The following is a 21,946-nucleotide window of genomic DNA, read 5'->3' as shown; positions in this document are numbered from 1 at the left end:
CCTTGTATATCTGTATGCATTTGAAATAATTCAGTCAAAGAAACTTAACAGGGCACCTGAATCAGAGCAGCAAATGTATTTTGCCACTAAAGAGGGGGTGACAGCTAGTACAACTAGTACAACCGGGCATCTCCAGTTTCATTGGCCCATCCCTGATCCGTTCCTTGGGGATTCAGTGACACCAGTGTCCTTGCTGACCTTGGCAGCAAAGGGTTCTGGTACCCTCTGAGATACAGCCACCATGTGGTGGTGCCTTTTTATTATTAACAAGATAGAGACAGGCAGGCTATTATTTCTGGGTGGGGTGATATCCGTCAGCAAAAAATGATCTGCTAACTCTCCGGGAAGCATTAAGAGCTGTGATAGGAGAAATAATTGCTTATGCCAAGTGCAAAGAAAAGATGCCTCAGCAGAATGGAAGCCTTTAGCAAGGCATGTGGATAGCTGAGGAAGTGGGGAGGGAGGAGGCTCTGCTGCCCGTGACCCCTGGCAAGGGAAAGAAGCCGTGGAGTGAATGGGAGCCTGCAAAGCTCAAGTATGGAGAGATCCCCAGAGGCACTGCTAGTGTGATTAGGAGAAGAAAGAGAAGAAGTTGGAATCATTAAGCAGCATCCTTACAGGAGAGGCAGAATTACCAGCTCACATCCTCCCCAGAGAAGAAGGGAAGGTCCTTCAGAAGAGCTCTCTGTAGCAGCCTCTTTCCTAGTTGGGGTCTCTGAAGACCTGGGCTGCTGCCTAGTGATAAGGTACTTTCTTATTTCCCATCTCCGTCCAACAGTGCCAGCTCTTAGGAGTTCACTTAGAATGGCAGAGGCAACCCTCTGAAGTTGAGACCTGGTGCTGAAATTGCTCACACCCTTGTTTTCACATGAGCTGTGCTCTGGAAATGTTTTTTTATTCCAAGTTGTACTTTTATCATTTGGATCGGGCTTTATGCAATTGTTAGAAAAAGTCATAAAGCCATCTTAAATGCATAATTCAATGAAGAAAAATCCCAAATACAGATATACACATATGCCACACACATTCCATATTATGCAGCAAAAACATGCCCCTCCCCTGGAAAAACAACCAAAATCTAAGGCTGATAAACCCTGCCACAGAATCTTACAAAATGCTGGTTTGTGGCCAAACACTCTACAATATACACTATCAACAGATGGACCATCCTGGAACCTATTTGGATCAGACTGACTCCCACTTATACCCTTCACAGCTCCCTATCTCCCCTCCAACATCCAAGAGGAACCCCTGTTGCCTGAAACCACTCTATTATCTCACAGCAACTTGCATAGCTAAATGCCCCCTCCCTACACAAGTATGTGCACACTTGCCAGGAGTGAACCCACAGAGACAGAGCAAGCAGTGAACACATACATCTCTAATCCTGCCTCTCACACTTAGGTTAAAGCCTAAAGAGGAGTTCCATCACTGAAAGGCTTAGCAGAAGTGATTCCAAGCCTTCAAATCCCAGTTAGACTATGTTTTACTAAAGCTTGTCAGGGCAACTTGAATATCAATCCAACACAAACCTGATTGGATTACTCCTGTTTTGAGGGTCCTTCCTTTCTTCCTTTTTTCTCTTTCTCCCCCTTCTCCTTGTGCCCCCTCCATTTTGCTGTGAAACCCAGGCTGACCTTGAACTCATAATAATCTCTCTGTCTCAGCCTCTTGAGTGCTGGAATTACCATTACATCCAGCCCCAGATTTGTTTGTTCTTAATTAATGTGACAAGGAGCTGAAGCAAAGGTAACCTGATTCAATTGAGCATTTCTTAGTAAGAGACTGAAGTGACAGTGTAAATTGGGAAGCTGCTCTTTCAGAGTCGGCTAGGACAGGCATCAATTGTCAAGAGGTATCAGGGAATCATTTCCAAGAACTCAAAACCTGTTCTCCCAGTGTTCTCAGAGTCTTGTTGGAGACAAGTAGGAGAAAACAACAACAAACAACAAACAAACAAACAGCCCCCCAAACAAAACAAAACAAAAAACTAGAAAAACTAACAAATAGTACCCCAAGCCCTAAGTGAGGTAAATTATCTCCCCTGTGGTAAGTCCATGGTCCACACTACTCTGTGGCCCCATGAACCACCTGGATTGGAGAATTTCTAGGCCATTGCCAGCTGTGGTTCATTTAAATGGTAGGCCTTAGGGAAAGCAAGGGCTTGAGAAGGTATTCAAAGTCCAGTGTGTCTCCAAGTTAACGGCAAATCTTCTGAACCGTAAGTTCATCCACGAAGAATCTGGAGGAACCACACAGTTCATTTATTTGCTTTTTATATCTTCTTACCATGCCAGAAAATTAACCCTTGTATGGGCAGAGCCAAAATACCCACCCACATATCCTCACAAGGCTCACATGCTGCTAGGCAAACAGGCAGTTTGACATTCCAACACTAAGGACTCACTGCCAGAGAATTATTTTTAAAGCTTTTTTAAAATACTCCAACTGTCATTTACCCACTGTGTGAGCCTAGGTCTGTCTCCAGAACTTCTTTGGGCCTCAGTTTCCTCATTAGCATAAATGAGATAATAGCACCTTCTTACAAGGCTATTTTTAGAAACAGAGCTGATGCCTGTAAAGCACTTAACTCCTGGGATAGCTCAAAGTTTAAATGGTAACAAGCATTTAGAAAGATAGAATCCTATTTGGCACAATGTAAACACTCCAAGTTAGCTAGCATTACTGTTGTTTATTGCTGTTTCCTCACTAGCTCATGTTTACACATGCTGAACTGACAGCTGTGTGGCTCTAGGCAGGATACCTCACCTCTCTAAGGCTGCTCTCCAGGTAGAGTCTTCTCCCTTGAAAGAAGTCTAACGTAAAGAACAATTCCTCCAGATTCCCATTCATAGCTACTCCTTACAGGTGTAATTCACACATCATGACCTTTCTCTGCCAAAGGTCTGACCTTGCTGTTCACCTGCCCTCAGTGTTCAAATGATCCCCTTACAGCTTCCTTAATAAAAGGAAAATGGACTTTTGTTGACAGGAAAGCATCTTTTGTGGACACCTCCCACTAATAGCCTCGTAATGGGACATTCACTGATATCTGGCAAAAGCAATGGTGCCATATTTAAATCTCATATTTACAAGGTCAACTACTATATTTTGCTTGGTTTTCCTTTGTAATTCTTTCTTTGTTTTTGTTCATGGCCTCTAAAAATTGGGAGATCTGACATAAAAGAAATCTAGATTTCAGTTTCTATTGAACAACTGAAAATCTGAATTAAACACCTTCAGAATCACCATTGTCATCATTCATCATCATCATCAGGGAATAGCTGCCCTCTTTGCTCCAAACTCACTCCCATCTCTAAAACTATCTCTGATCTGGCAGTTAATCATTAACTTGGGGGTTAGTTTTCTGGCACTAACACTTATGTATATCACACTTAAGTGGTGTGTTCTCTGTGCTACCAGCAATGTGTCACAGAGCACACACTTTACCAAATTTGTTAACTTGTACTAGATGGTCCCGAGATCCCTGTGATGTATGCTTCCACAGATGATGTGTGTAGTTTGTTGTTTTTTTGTTGCTTTTTTTTTCCAATTGGCAAGTTATCTATTCCTTCATGGGAGTCAAGAGTAAAGAGATAAATCTCATGTCACTTATCAAAGCAAACTGAAGTAGCAGTAAACAGTGGCCTGAAAGGTATAAAAAGCAATTTTAAGAAATTAATAAATGATGAGACTATTAACAGCACGCAAAAAGGGTTTGCTTCTTTTCTTCCCCTTAATATGATTTTTACCTTAACACTGTGTCCCTTTAGGAAAGGGAAGAAAAGTTAATAAAGGAACCTATCACTCAAACTTAATTTTTAGTATGGCAAATAAACTGCTTTAATGAAAGGGCTGAAATCCCTAGGTTTGCACATTAAATTTTCATTCGTAGTAGAGAATGGAAATTATTGATTCTGCAGTGGCATCATGCATTTTGAATCCTACAGTGTCTCAGAAGCCCACATTTCTGCTGGGTGCAAATGTGTTAGCAGCATTTTGATGCAGGGGGAGCCTGGGCTGGGTAGGAGGACAGAGAAGGGGATAAAGATAAGGAAAGGAAGTAGATCAGCTCTTTACAGAAAGAAAATAATCGATGTTCCTTGTCTCCAAGATCCATTTAGATAAAGCATCTGACGGTATGATGGGCCATGAGACCATCTGAGACTAGAAACTCTGGGCCAATCAGTCTTTGGGGGAAACCATAGGGATCTCATGAAAGACTTTGAAAAAAATAGAAGGCAGACTGATGGTTGGTGATTTGATCCAAAGCTATGGGGAAAGGGTTTGTGTTTTTAAGAAAACCATAGAGGAAAGGAAAGTACCTTTCTCAGTTCAAGGTCAGCATGTCCGCCAAGGGAAAAACAAATATCTGACATTCTAATGCTGAACTGGATAACATAAAAAAATCAATCAAGCCCACAAACAGCTCTCAATAGAGACAAGGCCACATCGGAATCAAGTGACAGGAACACTTTTCTTGACTTAAAGTATGAAAATATGTGTGTTTTTCCTTTGAAAGAAATTAATCTTCTGTCTCTCTGAGGACTATGCCATAATTAAACAACTTTTATTTCCCCCTTAGAGAATTCTTAGGACCTGACTCAGCCTTGTCAGAGGCAGCCTAAATCAGGCTTATTTAGGGGTCTTTGTATACTACAGACTGTAGGAGATCAGAGAAAGCAGTAATTTTTTTTTTTTTTAGAAATAATCTAAATACAATTGCAAAAATAAAGCTGCTTAAAAAGAAAAATAATCACCTAAAGTGTCCCCCAAAGAGAAAGGTTCTGTTGTTTTCTTTCCTTCCAGCCAAGATTATCTTATACTGCTAGTCTCTTTTGTTAGCCCCGGATGTCAGAAAAGTAGTTTTGCTGAACTTAAAAGTTCTGGTTTTGTGTTTTCAGATGCGGAAAGCTGGTGCCATCTATAGATTTCCATTCTGGGAGAGGTTTCTCTTTTGTCCTACTTTGCGTCAGACCTGCTGTCGTGAGGATAAGAGCGCCCAGGAGACACTTCCCTGCGGTTTAATAGGCTATGAAGGATGGGACTCATTAATCGGCTGGCAGCTGCCCCTAAACAGGATGCTGCCTGGAGGTGGGGGAAGAAGGGGAAGGGAGGCTGAGGAGCAGGCAGCTCCATCCAAGAGACCACCACCGGATGCCCAAGGCAGGCAATGAAGTGAGAGAGTTGCGGTCCAGCCCCAGAAACCTATCTACCTAGAGAAGTAGCCTCTGGCCACTGATTCTTTTTTGATTTAAAGCAAAGATTTCTGAGATGTTATCTGCTCACCCAATTATTTTTAGACTGTTGGATTACTATTTTTGCTGTTCCTTAACTCTATTTTCATCAATTGAATTGTAGCTGCCCTTATGATGATACTGTGTTTATTTACAATTGACTTTCTGTTTCCCATTCTCCAAGGGAAGGTTCCTAATGACCTATAAGTAAAAGCTCAGCTGTTCAGTCAGCATATAAGATCTCTTGGCTTGGTTTTGCCTACTTCCCATCCTCTTCATCACCACCATCCCAACTTAGGACACACTATTCATACCTGGGGCAGCTTTCCTGCCTCAGTTTCTTCAGTTTGCTTCTGACCAATTGTATAGTCAGGTTGTCAAGTCTTCTTTGTGGGGCTATGAATCCCAGACCCCCATCTGCCTTCTGGATTAGAGATGTCACAGTTCCGGGTCCCTTCCCTCTGCTATTCACCCTATTTTGTGGTGGCTCATGTCCCTTACTTAGCATAATGGACACTAATTGTTCCTTGAGTAAATGAGGAACATCACTTCTGGCTTCCATATAGCCTGGACTTACTAGATCCACAGATTAAATTTCACCAGGACCTCCTAAATCAGAAGCTAATGCTTTGCCTCTTACCTTTATGGTTTTGGTCTGGAGTCTGAGTCCATTTAAAGTGTTGATGGCTTTCTCTGCATCCTTTGGATCAATATAGTTAACAAATCCATACCCTAAACTCTGTCCTGTGGAAATATGAAAAAAAGAGAGGGAGACAGATAGAGAGGAACAGAGAAACAGAGAGAGAAGGAAGGAGGGAGGGGGAGGGAAGGGAGGAGGGAGTGGCAGGGAGGGAGAGAGAGAGAGAGAGAGAGAGAGAGAGAGAGAGAGAGAGAGAGAGAGCGCTCAATATCTTTACAGAAGCAGCACTTCCCACTGCAGTGTAAAACCCTCATTTGGCCTGGGATTCCTTTTCATTGGGGTTCAGTCTAGGATGAGAGGGTTCCAATCCCACCAATTCTCTTTTTGGGTATGGGCTTTGAACTCACCATCCAAACTAAAAACAATAAATGCCCTTGAATATTCATACCTGATATACACAAGTGGCAATATAATCAAGAAAAGATAGTACCAGGGAATAGAAAGATCGCATGCAAAGTTTGTTAAAAGAGATCTGTCTAGAGTCTTGGGGCTTTCCCTTACCAACTGGGGCATTTGGGAGAGAAGTCATTTACCACCCATTTTCTCCAGACCTCTTATCTGGAGATGACAGCACTTACCTCTGGCAGATTTTGAGAGAGTTTAGTTAGATAACATACATAAAATGTCTACTAAGTACATTGCCTAGACCATAGTAGGTGCTTAACAAAGGATGTCTATGCTCTGTTTAGTCCTGTAAAATTGGGACAAGCGCTGGACTCTGGAGCTGAGTCTATTGCCTTGGTCATGCCAGCCACACCCACACTCAGAGGTGTAGAAGGATCTGAGCAGTGAGAACTGGAGACATTTTTAGTGAAGCGTGCAGGCATGGCCAGAATTTAGAGCAGTTGCTACAAATCATTCTTTTCCCTCATTATTCCCAGAGCCAAAGAATAATGAAAAAAAGAAAGGCAAAGGTTTCTATCAGAAAGAACTGAGGTGCTCCTAACACAAAGGGGGAAAGCACAAATGCTTTCCGCAAAGAGGATTTAGCTACTTTAGGTAGAGATGATATCAACTTGTCTACAAAGAGGTAGCAAGTGACAGGGCTCCCCCCTAAGTGAAATAAAAATAATGTACTTGCGATCGTGCCACTGATTATAAATAGTCCATCAGCTCTGCCATGTGTCATCAGCCAGAAATATCATTAGGAAACTTTACATTTTCTGACATACCCTTTAAGAAACACAGAGCATGTGGTGGCTGCAGAACCAGCTTGAACTTCTCAGGCAATGGTATTGATTGTGGGTGGCGGCAGAGCCGAAGGGGAGGAAAATGACAGGACGTCACACGTCAGGGAAGACTGATTACATAAAGCTCTCTTTAGCCTACTGGGGCCAGGGCTGGGAGATAATACAGCAAAAAGCCTGCCACATCCCGGTGACAGGAGCCCATTTTAGCAGCCAAAAAAATGTTTCCAACAGCTTCTGTTTTGCTGGTAAATGTCTGTGTTTGTGTTGGTTGTAGGAGGGAACCTGGGAAAACAAGTTGGGTTCTGGATCAGAAAATGGGTATCTTTTTATTGTTACAGGACAGAAGCAAAGGGAGCAGAGAGGAATCTCAATGACATTTGCTCATCAAATGGAAACCCCAAAGGCAACATCTTCCGTTAGGACATTCCTTTGTTTCTGAAGAATAGGAAAGACAGAGACAAAACTTTGCTAGGCAGGCTTGTCATCAGAGTTAGTGACCTAGGAGGGAGGAGAGAGTGTGAGGCACGGGGCACTCTCCAGCTACTGTGACCCTTCTCTTTTCATTTTATACTATAAGTTTGGTGTGTGTGTGTGTGTGTGTGTGTGTGTGTGTGTGTGTGTGTGTGTGTGTGCTGTGTGTGTGTGTGTGTGCTGTGTATGTGTGTGTAAGAGAGAGGAGAGAGAAAAGAGAGAGAGAGAGAAAGAGAGAGAGAGAGAGTTTTGGGGTGTAACAAGACCCTGCCATATGTTCCCAGAAACTCTATTTTGAAAATACAAAAATATAAGAGACTAATTTCATTGGTTTAAAATATAATTTATCCTAAATTTGTCTCCACCTCATCAAGCCTAATGAAATTCACCTAATTAAATCCATTTTCATCATGCAAATTTCTCAGTCATATTTATCTTGCATATATAATATTCCTATAATCATCTTAAAAAACTAGTCATGCACCAAGTTGAACTATTTCTAAAGGACATATTAAAGCAATTCTGTCTATGACAAACCTGCTATAGGAGTTCTAGGAAACTGGTTGAATGGGTCATTTTTCAGCCTAATATAATTTATATATGATTAAAATAGAATATAAAAATGCAAATAAAGCATTCACTGGTTAACTGCTAACAGTAGACCTGACTCACCCTGAAAAGTTTCTGTATTCTTCATGGTAATGAAATATATGTGTCGTGTATGTTCCCATTATACTATCTTTCTTTGTAAAATTACTCATATATAAATGGGTGTCACCATAATTCTTCACAGACCTTGAAAGAACAATTCTCAACTTTATATGGAGAAACAAAAGACCCAGGATAGCCAAAACAATCCTGTACAATAGAGGAACTTCTGGAGGCATTACCATTCCTGACTTCAAGCTCTATTACAGAACTATAGTCCTGAAAACAGCTTGGTATTGGCACAAAAATAGACAGGTAGACCAATGGAATAGAGTTGAAAACCCTGATATTAACCCACACACCTATGAACACCTGATTTTTGACAAACAATCCAAATTATTCGCTGGAACAAAGAGAACATCTTCAACAAATGGTGCTGGCATAACTGGATGCAAACATGTAGAAGACTACAGATAGATCCAAGTCTTTCGCCCTACACAAAACTTAAGTCAAAATGGATCAAAGACCTCAACATAAACCCAGCCACACTGAACCTATTAAAAGAGAAAGTGGGAAATACCCTTGAATTAATTGGTACAGGAGACCACTTCCTGAACATAACACCAGTAGCACAAACACTGAGATCAACAATTGATAAATGGGACCTCCTGAAACTGAGAAGCTTCTGTAAGGCAAAGGACACAGTCAGCAAGACAAAATGGCAGCCCACAGACTGGGAAAAGATATTCACCAACCCCACATCTGACAGAGGGTTGATCTCCAAAATATACAAAGAATTCAAGAAGCTATTCTCGAAAACACCAAACAATCCAATTAAAAAGTGGGGTACAGAACTAAATAGACAATTCTCAATAGAGGAATCTAAAATGGCTGAAAGGCACATAAGAAAGTGTTCAACATCCTTAGCCATCAGGGAAATGCAAATCAAAACAACTCTGAGATACCATCTTACTCCTGTCAGAATGGCTAAAATCAAAAAAACTAATGACAGTTTATGCTGGAGAGGATGTGGAGAAAGGGGAACACTTCTCCACTGCTGGTGGGAGTGCCAACTTGTACAGCCACTTTGGAAATCAGTATGGTGACTCCTCAAGAAAATGGGAATGAGTCTACCACAAGATCCAGCAATTCCACTCCTAGGCATATACCCAAAAGAAGCACATTCATACAACAAGGACATCTGTTCAACGATGTTCATAGCAGCACTATTTGTAATAGCCAGAAACTGGAAGCAGCCTAGATGCCCCTCAACCGAAGAATGGATAGAGAAAATGTGGCACATTTACACAATGGAGTACTACTCAGCAGAAAACAAAAACAATGGAATCTTGAAATTTGCAGGAAAATGGATGTCACTAGAAAAAACCATTCTGAGTGAGGTAACCCAATCACGAAAAGCCAAACATGATATGTACTCACTCATATGTGGTTTTTAGACATAGGGTAAAGTATTACCAGCCTACAATCCACACTGCCAGAGAAAATAGTAAACAAGGAGGACCCTAAAAGAGACAAACATTGTCCCCTGGAAGGGGAAAGGGTCAAGATCCCCTGAGCAAATTGAGAGCATAGGAAGAGTGGGGAGGGAGCTATGAGAATGAGAAGGGAAGAAGAGGAGGGATGCAGAGGTCATGAGGGAGCAGAAAGGTTGAGTCAGGTGAAGAATAGAAGAAAGGATAGGTAGGGTTTTAGTTGGAGGGTGGTAGGAGAGGATGGGAGGCAGAAGGGAACCAGGATCGTCATGTAAATCAATCTTGTTTCTAATTCAAATAAAAAATGATAAAAAAATAAATGGGTGACAAGATAGGTAATAGTGCATTTAGTTTTTGCACTCTAAATTTATCTGTTTTTAGATTTTCACTTCTGGAAGAAGGAAAACTCAGGCTTAGGTCCCAGGAGGTTCTGAAGGTCAAGTGAGTGAAAAGATTCTAGTCCGGCAAGATGTGTGACATCAACCTACCAGCCTGTATTATTTCCCAATCAACAATCATCCTGGCTCCTGACTATAATTAGCACTACTGTGCTATCATCACCGTCCCAGGTTTAGAGACTTCATTTAGCAGCCAGAATAACAATTCTTCAGGGAAAATCAAAACTCAGAACAATGTAATTTCACAAAGGAAGATTCTCCTTGATACAAAATAAGCTGCAAACTCTAAAACACTGCATTGAAGACGAGGCCAGAGATGGAGGAACTCGGCCGTGAATGGGAAGATAGGAGGTAACTCGGTAGCACAATGAAGCTACCTGCGGTTAGCCTAGTTCATGGACAGGCTTGCTTCACATATGCCTCCCAGCATCGCAGGAGTCCAGCTATGTCTAATAAAAATTTTTCATGGATCTAAGTGTTCTCTTTTTAAAATGCCCTGGAGAAGATTAAGTTCCAGAGCAGAAAAAAAAAAAAACCAAGCTATATTTTTTTTAAAGGAGAGCAAAATATACAAGCTTGGTGGTCACTGATGGTGGGTTTTGGTTCAGCATTTCTGTATTTAAACATGCATGGGCAAATATAGATGGATATATTCATAAAGAGTGCCAATGGCATGCTGTGGGGGCTCAGGGGACACAGTCTGGGGCCTGGAGCATGTGTATATATCTGCAATCCATAGATAACAGTCATTTTCTTTTTTCTCCTTTTTCAAATAGCGACAACTTTTCTCTTTACCAATGGTAACAAGATTTAGGCATATAGATACAGCAATAATACTTTAAGAACAGAATATTAAACTTGATTTTTGTTCTAAATTTATTTTCTTTGATCAAAAGTTCAACAGCCATCCAGTTCATACTTACTAAATTATCTTTATTTAAGAAATAACGTTGTGTTGAAAGGAAGCCTGTCTCTAAAATTTTAGGCTACAGTATCTTGATGCCCACATCTGATCAGCTTCAAGCAGTCCTGTCCAGCTGGCAGGGGGAAGTATCTCTGCTTCAAGCATGGGTAGGAAGAATTCTAGGTAGTTTGGGGTAGAAACTTAGAATTCAAAATATAGTTTCCAAGAGAAAACTGTATGCATAATAGCCAAAGCTTAAGGCACTTTTATGTATTTTGGCTTAAACAGGTTCTTGTTTTGAAAAAGCTGTTTTCTTGAATCTGAACCTGAATGTTTCTGTTTTGATAAAGCATAGGCATTTGCACACACACACACACAGAGGATATTTCCTCTTGGTATCTGTCCTCTACTATAATAGAAAACATCTCTATTGGAGATAGGTTTTATATCAAATCTCTCCCTTTCCATAAAAATCAAAGTATGCAAGATTATATCTCTGAACACAGTAGGTCCTTGGCAAGTGTTTGAGCAATACAAGAATCACCGTGTGCATTTGCACTAATCTTACATGTTTGAATAATTGGAGGAAGAGGCAAAGAGGAAGTAACTGGATGATGAAGTTTGCATTCATGAGGGAGAGACTGACACAACCATGCTAGGCACCGGGGACCTATAAACTCCCTGGGTGGAGAGGGTTCTCCCTCTCCATTTGACATTCTGTCAAATGAATGACAGAAGTTGCCCCAGCCCAAAGCCACAGTGAGTGTACAAAGTGCTCTCCCAACCATCCTCTATTACATTTGATCTTCACACCAACTCTATGTGAAGAGAGAAAAGTATCATTTTACAGAAATGAGGGAACTGAAGGTCAGAGAAAATTGTAATTTTCCCCAACACCACAAAACTGAATTGCAATCCAGATCTGAGTAGGCTTTTGCTTCGTTTGTTTTAATGTGTAAGGTAAGACAGTGAACGATTTGGGCTTGGTGGGTCACAGTCCTTGTCACAACAACCATGCCACTGCATGGTTGAACAAAGAGTGGCTGTGGTACAATATAACTTTATCTAGTAAAACAGTGGCCAAACTTGGCTCTTGGACTATAAGGCTGACAATCTTTTGGCTCTGAATTCTATTTGCTATTGCCATAAAGTAAGATGTTACTAACAACTGAGGTTTTTCTTTTTTTTTGACTCATTTCAGCAAAAGTAAAGTGTTTTATGTAGTTTGTGTTGAGCATTTTTACTGCATTCAAGTTCTAGGAACTGTCCAATCACGGCTCATTAAAATGCCTTGTTTTCCCCGACTTTCCTTGCTCTGCAGGGTCCTAGCATTATTCTGACCTCGTGGCTGACAACAGCAGCAGAAAAGCTGCCCAAAGGAGCCTCAGCATTTCTGCACTGCCAACTTGCACACTTTGCTCTTTCTTGTGAGAACCAACCTTCTCCGGAAACTTCACACCAACTCATCTCATCTGCAGAGCCCCTGAGGGGTCAGCCAGATGGGCAGTTGCTGTTAATGAAAACTTCTGAGTTGAGTAAGGAATTTTTTGTGACTATCAGAACCCCTAGCTCAAGCTAAATCCTGGTTTCAGAGCACATGATAAAGTCCCCAGTTGCCTCAAGATCACCTGCTTGGCGATAATTCATACACCAGGTTAGCAGCATTCAGTTCTGAGATGTCTTTCCAAGAGTCTGTCTGAACATACCCAACAAAGAGGCGGAGAGAGTGTGCCTGTGACTTCGTGTACAAACCTGTGTGTGGCTCATAACCACACTTGCTGTATAACCTTGGCTCAGTCATTTAAGCGTCCTTAGCCTGTGCCCTTGCCTGGAAAAAGAGAGATAATCTTCTGATCTTCATAATCAAAGGATCACTGTGAGGATTATATGAACATGTGGACTAATAGCTGCTATAATTTATTTAGTGATACTTTGTGCCAGGCACTGTACTAAGTGGCTTACTCATGTTACCTCATTTAATCCCATGTGAAATGGGCATCATTGGGCGGGACCATGGTACATTATGGAAAAAATGGGGCTTACGAAGTGGTAAAATAACTTGTCTAAAGTCAAGGATCTGGAAGGCTCTAGGGCTAGTCTTTCGTGAACCCTTTTAGTGACACTCCAGATCATGCTTTCTCTCCACAGTAGCTGGCCTCAGCTCAAGTGCCTCGAAGGGTCTGACATCTGGTAAGTCTTGAGGGTGCACATTTGCTCTCATTAGGGCTATAACTCTGACAGAGGTACCATGAAGTCCTGAAACTGTGGCTGTCTTCCCTCCATCCACCCTCAGGGGATTTAACACTGTTGGTCAGCCCAAAGCTCAGTTTTTCTATTGGAAGTCCAGTGGTTTTTCCAACAAGTCAGGGGATTTCTTTTCTTTTGACAGAGTTACCTTAGGCTAAGCATTGTTGCTACTTCAAGCACAGTCCCCATAGCAGCCTCACTGGCATCATTTAGGGTCTGTGAGGAATGCAGACCCTTGGGTCCTACCTAGACCTCCTGAATCAGCATTTGTTTCTCCACATGATCCTTGAGATCCTTCAATGGGCTCAAATGCTCATTGAAGAATGAGACTCAATGGCAAGTTGGATTAGATGTGGGTCTCAATCTCAGTCTGAAATACTGTTATGTGACCCTGGCTATGTGTAATTAACCTCTCCAAACCTTGATCTCTGGGAAACTCAAACATCTAATAAATGGAACAAGGAAGGCAAGCTCCCATGGGAGAATTCTTGTTTTCTTAATATGTGCTATTTCTTTTTGTTCCCAAACTTTAATTCTTATTTTTACTCTGTTTTGGTATTCTGATTTTGAAGACAGCACTAATTTTCCTTTCTTGGGGGGGGCTAGTAAGAGCTTTATATGTGATGACAATTCATGGAAAGTGTCTGGCCTTTAGCAGACACTTAGTAGGTATTGTGTCTTTCTTCTTGTGCAACAATAGGTGTTACTTTTCACTGGTGTCTAGGAGACATTATCTTCTCCATGAGGCCCTAACCTCCCCAAAGGTGGAGAATGATACTGATGCTTGTCTTTTGCACTAGAGCAAACAATATGCAATACACACACAAATTCACTTGGAACAGGCATTTTGCTACAAGCGGGATACTCTGGGTGGACCCTGAGACGTTCCTGGATTAAGGATGCTCCTTATGTGAAGACAAATGCAAGTCTCAGAACCAATGCTATCCCAGAATACACAGGACACTAATTCAAACTAAGCAGAATAGAGGAGGGTTCCTGAAGGAAGAGGCACCCAGAGGAGCTTTGTATAAAGGGCAGCCTTTGAGAGGGTTTCCTTGCCAAAGTGATGACATCCCAACTTGAGGACTGAATCCCAAACCCAAGCTTATCCAGATGGCATTTATTGGGCACCCACTTTGTGTCAGGTACAGTTATGTTCCCTGGAGAACATAAAAGAGAACAACAACAAATCTCTGTTTCTGCCGTTATTGAATTTGTATTCTGGCTGAGAGCAGGGAAGACATATAGACAGAATATAAAGTTTGTTAGATGACGGTAAGTCCTAGGGAGAAAATGAGGCAGAGGAAAGGAACAGCATGGCTGGGACAAGGCTGCAAATTTTTATTGGGGTGGTCAGGGAAGACCTCACTGCTCAGGGGACATAAAGACAGAGACTTGAGAGAAAAGATAGAGACAGTTACCCGGGTCTATCTGAGGGAGGGCATTCTAAGCAGAGGGAAACTCATGTTCAAAGGCTCAGAAGCAGGAATACTCTCTGTGTTGGAGATACTACAGGAGTGAAGACAGTCCATATCCCATTTGTCATGACTGACAACAGGAGCAGGCACCACAGTTTCTGCTGCTGACAGAGATAGGATAAAACCATGCTGGCAAGCCGGGCATTGGTGGCACACGCCTTTAATCCCAGCACTCGGGAGGCAAAGGCAGGTGGATCTCTGTGAGTTCTAGGCCAGCCTGGTCTCCAGAGCAAGTGCCAGGATAGGCTCCAAAGCTACACAGAGAAACCCTGTCTCAAAACAAACAACAACAACAACAACAATAAAAAAAACCAAAAAACAAAAAAAACCATGCTGGCCCTCCCCTCTCACTGACACTCCCTTTCAAAACTACCTCTCGAAAAACAAAACAAAACAAAGCAAGCAAACAAACAAACAAGCAAAGCCCATAAACAATATCAAAACCCACTTCTCCTGTGTGTGCATGTTTGTATGTGTGTGGTTGCATGTGTTTGTGAGCATGCTTGTGAAATCCTTCATGTTGCTCCTCAGGAGCCATTCATTATTTATTTATCTGTATTTAAGACAGGCTATCTTACTAGCTTGAAACTTTTAGTAGGCTAAGTTGGCTCATTAGTGAGCCCCAGCAATCCACCTGTCTCCACCTCCCCAGCACTGTGTTTACAAGTGCATGCTATCATTCCTGGCTATGTCTTTTGTTTTTGTTTTTAATATTGATTCTGGTGATCATAATTTGGGGCCTTGTGCTTGTAAGGTAAGCACGTTGTTACTTTAGCTATCTTCTGAGACCTCCAAACTACCACTTAATGAGTATCTCTGTCCCCCATTAGATTGGGAGTAACTTGAGATTAAGCTGCTGTCTCCTTCATCTCTGTCTCTTGGACCTCAAAGAGTCCTGGAATTGTTGGTTAGCCAAGAGACCTTTGTTGAGTGAATGTATGGCTGAGTGTTTTCTATTGTCATGAGTATTTAATTTACTTCCTCTTAACCACTTTCAGTCTCCCACAGACCAAGGAGAAAGGGGCAAGGAAAAGTAGCCAAGCCTCCCCCATGCCTGGAGGAAGTTGTTGCGATGTCAGGAATCAGACCCCATAAGACACTGCAGAAAACCTGGGGATATTTAGTTCACAGAAGAGATACTCGAGTACCTCACAATTGAAAGGCTGTCATGGAAAACCATGGGTGCACTTGCTGTGGCCCCAAAGAAGAGCACAAAGATTAGGAGGAAGAAGCAAGTTAGGGGGCTGTTGGTGTTAGGCTGATAATAAAGAACGTTCAAAAATGATTTTGTAAGGATGTAGGGTGTCTTGTGAAGTGTTGATAGCCAGAACTGAGCACAGAGCAGGGCATATTTACTCCTTACCAAGTGTAGCTAGAGCATCAGCAAGATTGGCCCACAAGATCCCTTCTATTAGAAGGATTCAAAGGTTCTAAGTTATATTTATCTTAGTCCCAATGCTCACAACAGTTCCAGTTTGCCCTGATTTAAGGAGAAAATAGGGAACATGTATTGAACATCTACTATGGGACCAACTGCTTAACTTTACTTAACTTTATTGCTCAAATCTTTGCAATTCTCTGAAGCAGGCATTTCCAAGCCAGGCTATGATGTGTCTAGAGAGTAGCAGCTGAGCCCTTGTGACTCTAGAGCCAGTGAAGTCTCTGCTGGGTCTGGGTTCTTGAGCACCTTCTGATTTGTGCACTGACCATCTGCCCTGACTTACCACCATGTGTCTGAGAAACCTGGGTTTTATAGCTCTATCTCCAAGTTTTCATTCTTTCTATTAGTTCCAATCTTCCATATTGGTTATGTACATCAAATGGGATCAAACTTGATTATAGATCACCATTTTGGAGAAAGACTGTCATACCCATAATCTTAAAATCTACAGATGCAGGAAATGAGAACCGAAGAAGCAGCCAGGGCTTGGGCTTTATCAGGAATGTCAGGTCAGTGAATTAACAGTGATAGCTGAGCACAGTTTGCCACTATAATATTGAGAAAGAGAGAGTGATTTTTTTTAATTTGAGGATGTGATACTTGAGGTGAGACCGATTTGAAAAGATTGATTAGAAGCATCCAAGTTACAGGCAAGGGAGGACACTGGAAGGAGGGGACAGTATAAGCACCTATCCGTCAAGGGGAGAGACCTTCCACTAAGTTTGTAGTCAGCACATCCCCAAGGTTGCTGGTTGTTATCGCCTTGTCCTGTCACCACTGTTTCTAAGTTGAATTCATCCTCAGAGGCAGATATGAGATCTCGATAGACCTGTGCAGAGAGTCAAGAGTCATTCAGGAATATGAACTCTTGAGTGTGTCTTTTTTTTTCTGTAAACACAGTTGCAAATGTAAGATCCAACTATTCTTACTCCGAATTCCCAAAGTATTTAATATCACTTTAAGTGAGCCTGTGGTTATTTCCAGAGGGTACATTCTGGTTTCATAAGTAAGTGTCATTTCTATAATTATGTGGTATCAGGACAATAAAGTGCTTGGTCCACAATAAGCATATGCTTGTTGAACTGAATATATTTCTCAGTGGAATGGAAAGCTCCTTAAGAGTGAGGACATGGGACTCGTTAATGTTGGTGAGACCAATGCCTGATACATAGTAGGCTGTTAGTAAATTTCTGTTTAATAGATTAAATAAATGGATTTAGTAAGTGAACAAGTAATACCAAAAATTTATCATTTGAGTGCCACTTACTATACCAACTGTGTTTTTTAAACCTCACGTACTTCTTAAAATAGCCCTATAATGCAAGCATTAACCAACATTTAAAATCAAGGGCACCAATACTCAAGTCCAGTTCCTCAAATGGGTTCATCTAATGCCACCCCCCCAATGGCTTTTACTAGAGCTTCCAGCTTGCAGAGATTGTATCATGCAGATGTGAAATGGGATGCCCCCATTGTTCGTGTAAGGCATATGGGGCCCCACAGAACACAGATACCCATTTCTAGCAGCTCCCCAGACAGAAATGCACATTATACAATAAGAAAAGCCAAGCAATTCATTTCTCAAAAGAGATCTTTTTTCATTCCCTTTGGTTTGTCCTATAAAATAACTTGCTCCAAGTGACAGCTCTTCAAATATAAATTTCAATAATAAACTTCAACAAATGAAAAACTGAACCAATCTGAGTCCTATTTTTCTTCTGTTGTGCAAGAAAGAATAGAAATCTGTAAGATAAAAAGCTAGTATCAAGTGCTTGGTTAAAAAAGGGCTGAAAGGGAAAAATATTCTGGGTAATGTACTGAGGACAATAGAAGCCTCAGTGACAACTATCTTACCTTCAGCGGTTATTGTACTAAAAAGAAGGAGTGTTCAGACTGATGACCCTGGGGCAATGAAAGATTCTTAATCAAAGCCACGTTAAATTAAATTATGCCCAGAATATTCTTACAAGACAGAGAAGAATAGTCATACATTTAAAAATATTTTTAACAGGCTTGAAACAAAAAGAGGAGGATTTTGGCAAACTCCCAGCTAGCCATAAAAACGATCCAGAATTCTTAATTCTTGCCTGGTTTAGTCTTCTATGAAACAAAGGTCTGGATGTCAAATAGACAAGACTTTCTACCCAGAGTGGATGCAAACCAACAGGTGATTCGAGAAGTGCTGCAGATGTTAAAGACAATGGTTTAGCAACAAAAGAGGAAGAGGCAGAAAAATCTATCAGATTAATACTAATTGTGTGCTCTGTAATTAGCCTTTGGGCAAAATGAAACTTTGTGGGTAAAGTGTCTATGGGTGAAAAGAACTGCTGAATTCAACACTAAGACAATGACTTTCAAAACTCCCCTACCAGACAGCATCACCACAAAGGGCCTGTGGAAGCTACTGATGTAGCTGAAATTTAGATTCAATGAGATAAGTTATGTGAGAGGGCTTAGCACAAAATAATGCTTCATAAATATTAGTTGAATACAAGTCTATTGGAACAGGCAAAACAAAGAATTTTGTTTTCACTGAAGTAGGTGGAAAGGAGTTTCCCTTACACATTTTAGAAGGCACTTTCCTCCTGCCCTGAATCTGATGAATTATGTTTTTAGACAATGTGTGGAAATATCAGTCTGACATCTTCCTTCTTAGTTTATAGTTGCAATCAACCAGGCCATTCTATAGAGAAGGGTGTGTGTGTGAGTGTGTGTGTGTGTGTGTGTGTGTGTGTGTGTGTGTGTGTGTGTGTGAGTGTGAGTGGGGAGTGCATGTAAGTATAGACACAGAGATAAGTCAGGATGTCAAATATTAGCTGGGGCAGGATCTTGGAAGTCTCTGTCACTGTATCCTTTCTACAATAAGGGGTTGGGCTTCTCTGGCCTCAGATCTACCAGTAACAGCCTTGTGAATGTAAAGACAAGCTCTCCTATTCTCACCATGGAAGACTTCATTGTCAGGATGCCCACCTTTATCGCCTGACAGTTGGTTTGACTCCAACAAATCTTTTAAAAGACAGAAATTCTTTAAATTCTTAAAAGAAACAAAAGTAGCTTTGTCTTAAAAACAACAACAACAACAACAGCAACACAACATTTAGCTTGCACGGGTAAGGGACTGAGGTAAGAGAACACCCAAGGGCAGAAGCTCTCATACAGAAATAGGTCTGTAGGGTAAGGATGAGAGAGGAAAGCCACCAGAGAATGGGCAATCCAAGTAAAGAATGAGCAACCCCATGACACCAAGTCAAATACCTGGTAGACATGAAAATGAAGGGGTGCTTAGGAATAGGCAAGAATGGCAAGTTCTGAACATCTCCTTATGGCTCAGATCTTTAGGCAATGGACAATGAAATGGCATTTGGATAATCTGGGCTGAATCATGCTCAGAACATGCTCAACAGTGCTCAGCAACTTTCCAAAGTGCCCGGTGTGTGAAGGGACTGTACTGGTCCTGTGGAGAAGGATCAGTACTAACTACTACTGTTAGAAAGTACTAACTACTTTCTGTTCCTCCTAGGAGCAGGTGAGCACACCAAACCTTCTTGCTTATCTACCTATCACACCAGGGTGATCCCACACATTCCATCCATTCTAAGTTCCATAATGCATGTTAGCACAGATGCAGAGAAGAGGGGTTAAATGATGCCTTTTTTATCAGTTCACTAAAGTTCCCAAGCTCATTTTTTTTTGTAACAGAATCCCCTTTCAATAAATACACTGCAGATTAAACAGTTTTGGGAAGGACCTTTGGATGGAATTCCTAAGTGAACGCTATTCTGTAAAACAGTACTGATCAGTGTCTCAGGATGTAATTACCTGGAGCTGGTTCAATGCTGAGATACTGCTTCCAAGATAACAGGGATGCCTATATACTTCCAAGGTTTCTTTTCCCCTGCCACTGTCCGTGAGCCTGTTTCTCAGAAGGCATCATACAATCTTGCTTCTAAGACAAGCTAGATACAGCTTAGAGCTGCAGATGGGAGGGGATCAGACGTCTAAAAATACATTTTCATGTTGGGATACTATGGTTCTAATGAAATGAGCTACATACACCCTCCCCTCCACAAATAGGAGGTGGAAATGTATACTAACATCTGACCCTGTGAGGTGATTCGTGTAGAAGATAAAAATAGAGGCTTTGGAGTCAAACATGAATGGTTTAACTTTGCCATGCTACTTTGAGGACACATGGCCTTGAATAAGTCACCTACCCTTTTTTGGAACACATTTTCTCATATGTAAAGTAAGGAAAATAAAATGATACCTCATAGAATTGGTCTAAGAATGATATTACTATATGCCAGGTGATTTTCTGTGTATTTTGCCCACACTAACACGATAATCCCATGAATGTTCCTATTTTAGGAAGAAGGAAACAGAGGAACAGGGTGAGAATACCTATTGCATAGCTAGTGAGCAGGCAGATTGGGGTGTATTGTGGGAAGTCTAGCTCTTAATCACTGGGTTTCTGCCTAGCACAGTGCTAGATCCCAGGAAGTCCGTGATACTCCTCTGGAAGACACAGACACACATGCTCAAATACAGACACCCTACACCTCCCTTTCCTCCTGGCTTTAAGAATCTGCTGGTTTTGTTATTAGTTTATTACATGGTTCAGTTCAAGTGGGCAGCATGTGCCAGCTTGACAAACAAAAGATCCTGTGAGGCTGCTCAAGGAAGAGAAGAACAAATTCAACGCTGAGAAATGTTAGTTCATTTTGAATGATGACTCACTGCCGCTATTTTCACAAACAGCTTGCTAATTAAACTTTCTTATGAACTCGGCTAACCAATTTTTCCAATGCATGGAGGAAAAATCATTCATTATAGACCGGAATTCAAAATCTAATATTAACAGCACAAGTAGGATCTGTGGCAATGTAATTTGATCAGTTTGAGCATTAATAACAGTTAGATACTGATGTCTGAGAGAGTTAATCAGCTTTTGCTGAGATGTTTGTAGATAACTGAACAAAACATCTGGAAGGCAAACTCGAAAGCAAAGCTAGCTTATCATAGGGTGTTGACGCCCTTCTCTTATAAATCCCCTGATCATAGCATCCTATCTCCTGAGTGACCACAGTAATATCCTGAACTGATATCACTTCAACGGCTCCACGACATATTGGCAGCTCATCCAATCTCACAACACCCAGTAAGGTGGGAAGCACTATTAACTCCCTGCATGGAATCACCCAAGGCACAGAATGTCTGGATACACAGAAAACCCTGCAGCCTATGCTAGAGTAGGAACTTGGTAGAGCCTTCTATTTTATCACACTGACCTCATTATTTAAAAAGAAAAAAAATAGTGTGTGTTTATGTATGCACATGTGTGTACATATTCATGTGTGTGGACATGTGAGTTCTGAGCATGTGTGTGTGTAGGTATGAGGATAACCTTGGTGTCATTTTTTCATGCACCATCTTTGTTTTCCTTTGAGAAGGATTCTTTCACTGGCCTGAAATGTTAACCAGCAGGCTGGGCTGGTGACTAGCGAGGGCCAGGGATCTGCCCGTCTCTGCCTCCTCAGCATTACACTTATAAAAATGTGCCACCATGCCTTAAAACAAAACAAAACAAAACAAAACCCAAAAACATGGTTCTCAGTTCCTTATGAGTACTTAACTGACCGAGTTGTTTTCTCCAGCCCTTAAAGCAGTCTAATTCTTAAACTAATCTTAAAATTTACCCTGATGTTTTCAAATATTGAACTAAAGGCTTTCACTCACACT

General features: G+C 41.3%; 1 protein-coding gene across 1 annotated transcript in view; it reads right to left on the bottom strand.

The window, feature by feature from the left end:
* Elavl4 (ELAV like RNA binding protein 4) overlaps positions 1-21,946 on the bottom strand; it is a 142,066-nt gene that overhangs the window by 16,735 nt on the left and 103,385 nt on the right. Inside the window, exon 3 of the mRNA XM_035439718.1 lies at positions 5,878-5,981. Coding sequence (XP_035295609.1) covers positions 5,878-5,981 — 104 coding nt within the window. The remainder of the gene's footprint in view (positions 1-5,877; positions 5,982-21,946) is intronic.

Source organism: Cricetulus griseus, chromosome 2 (assembly GCF_003668045.3).
Source record: "Cricetulus griseus strain 17A/GY chromosome 2, alternate assembly CriGri-PICRH-1.0, whole genome shotgun sequence".
Taxonomy (NCBI): Eukaryota; Metazoa; Chordata; class Mammalia; order Rodentia; family Cricetidae; genus Cricetulus; species Cricetulus griseus.
This window is presented reverse-complemented; position numbering and strand designations above follow the sequence as displayed.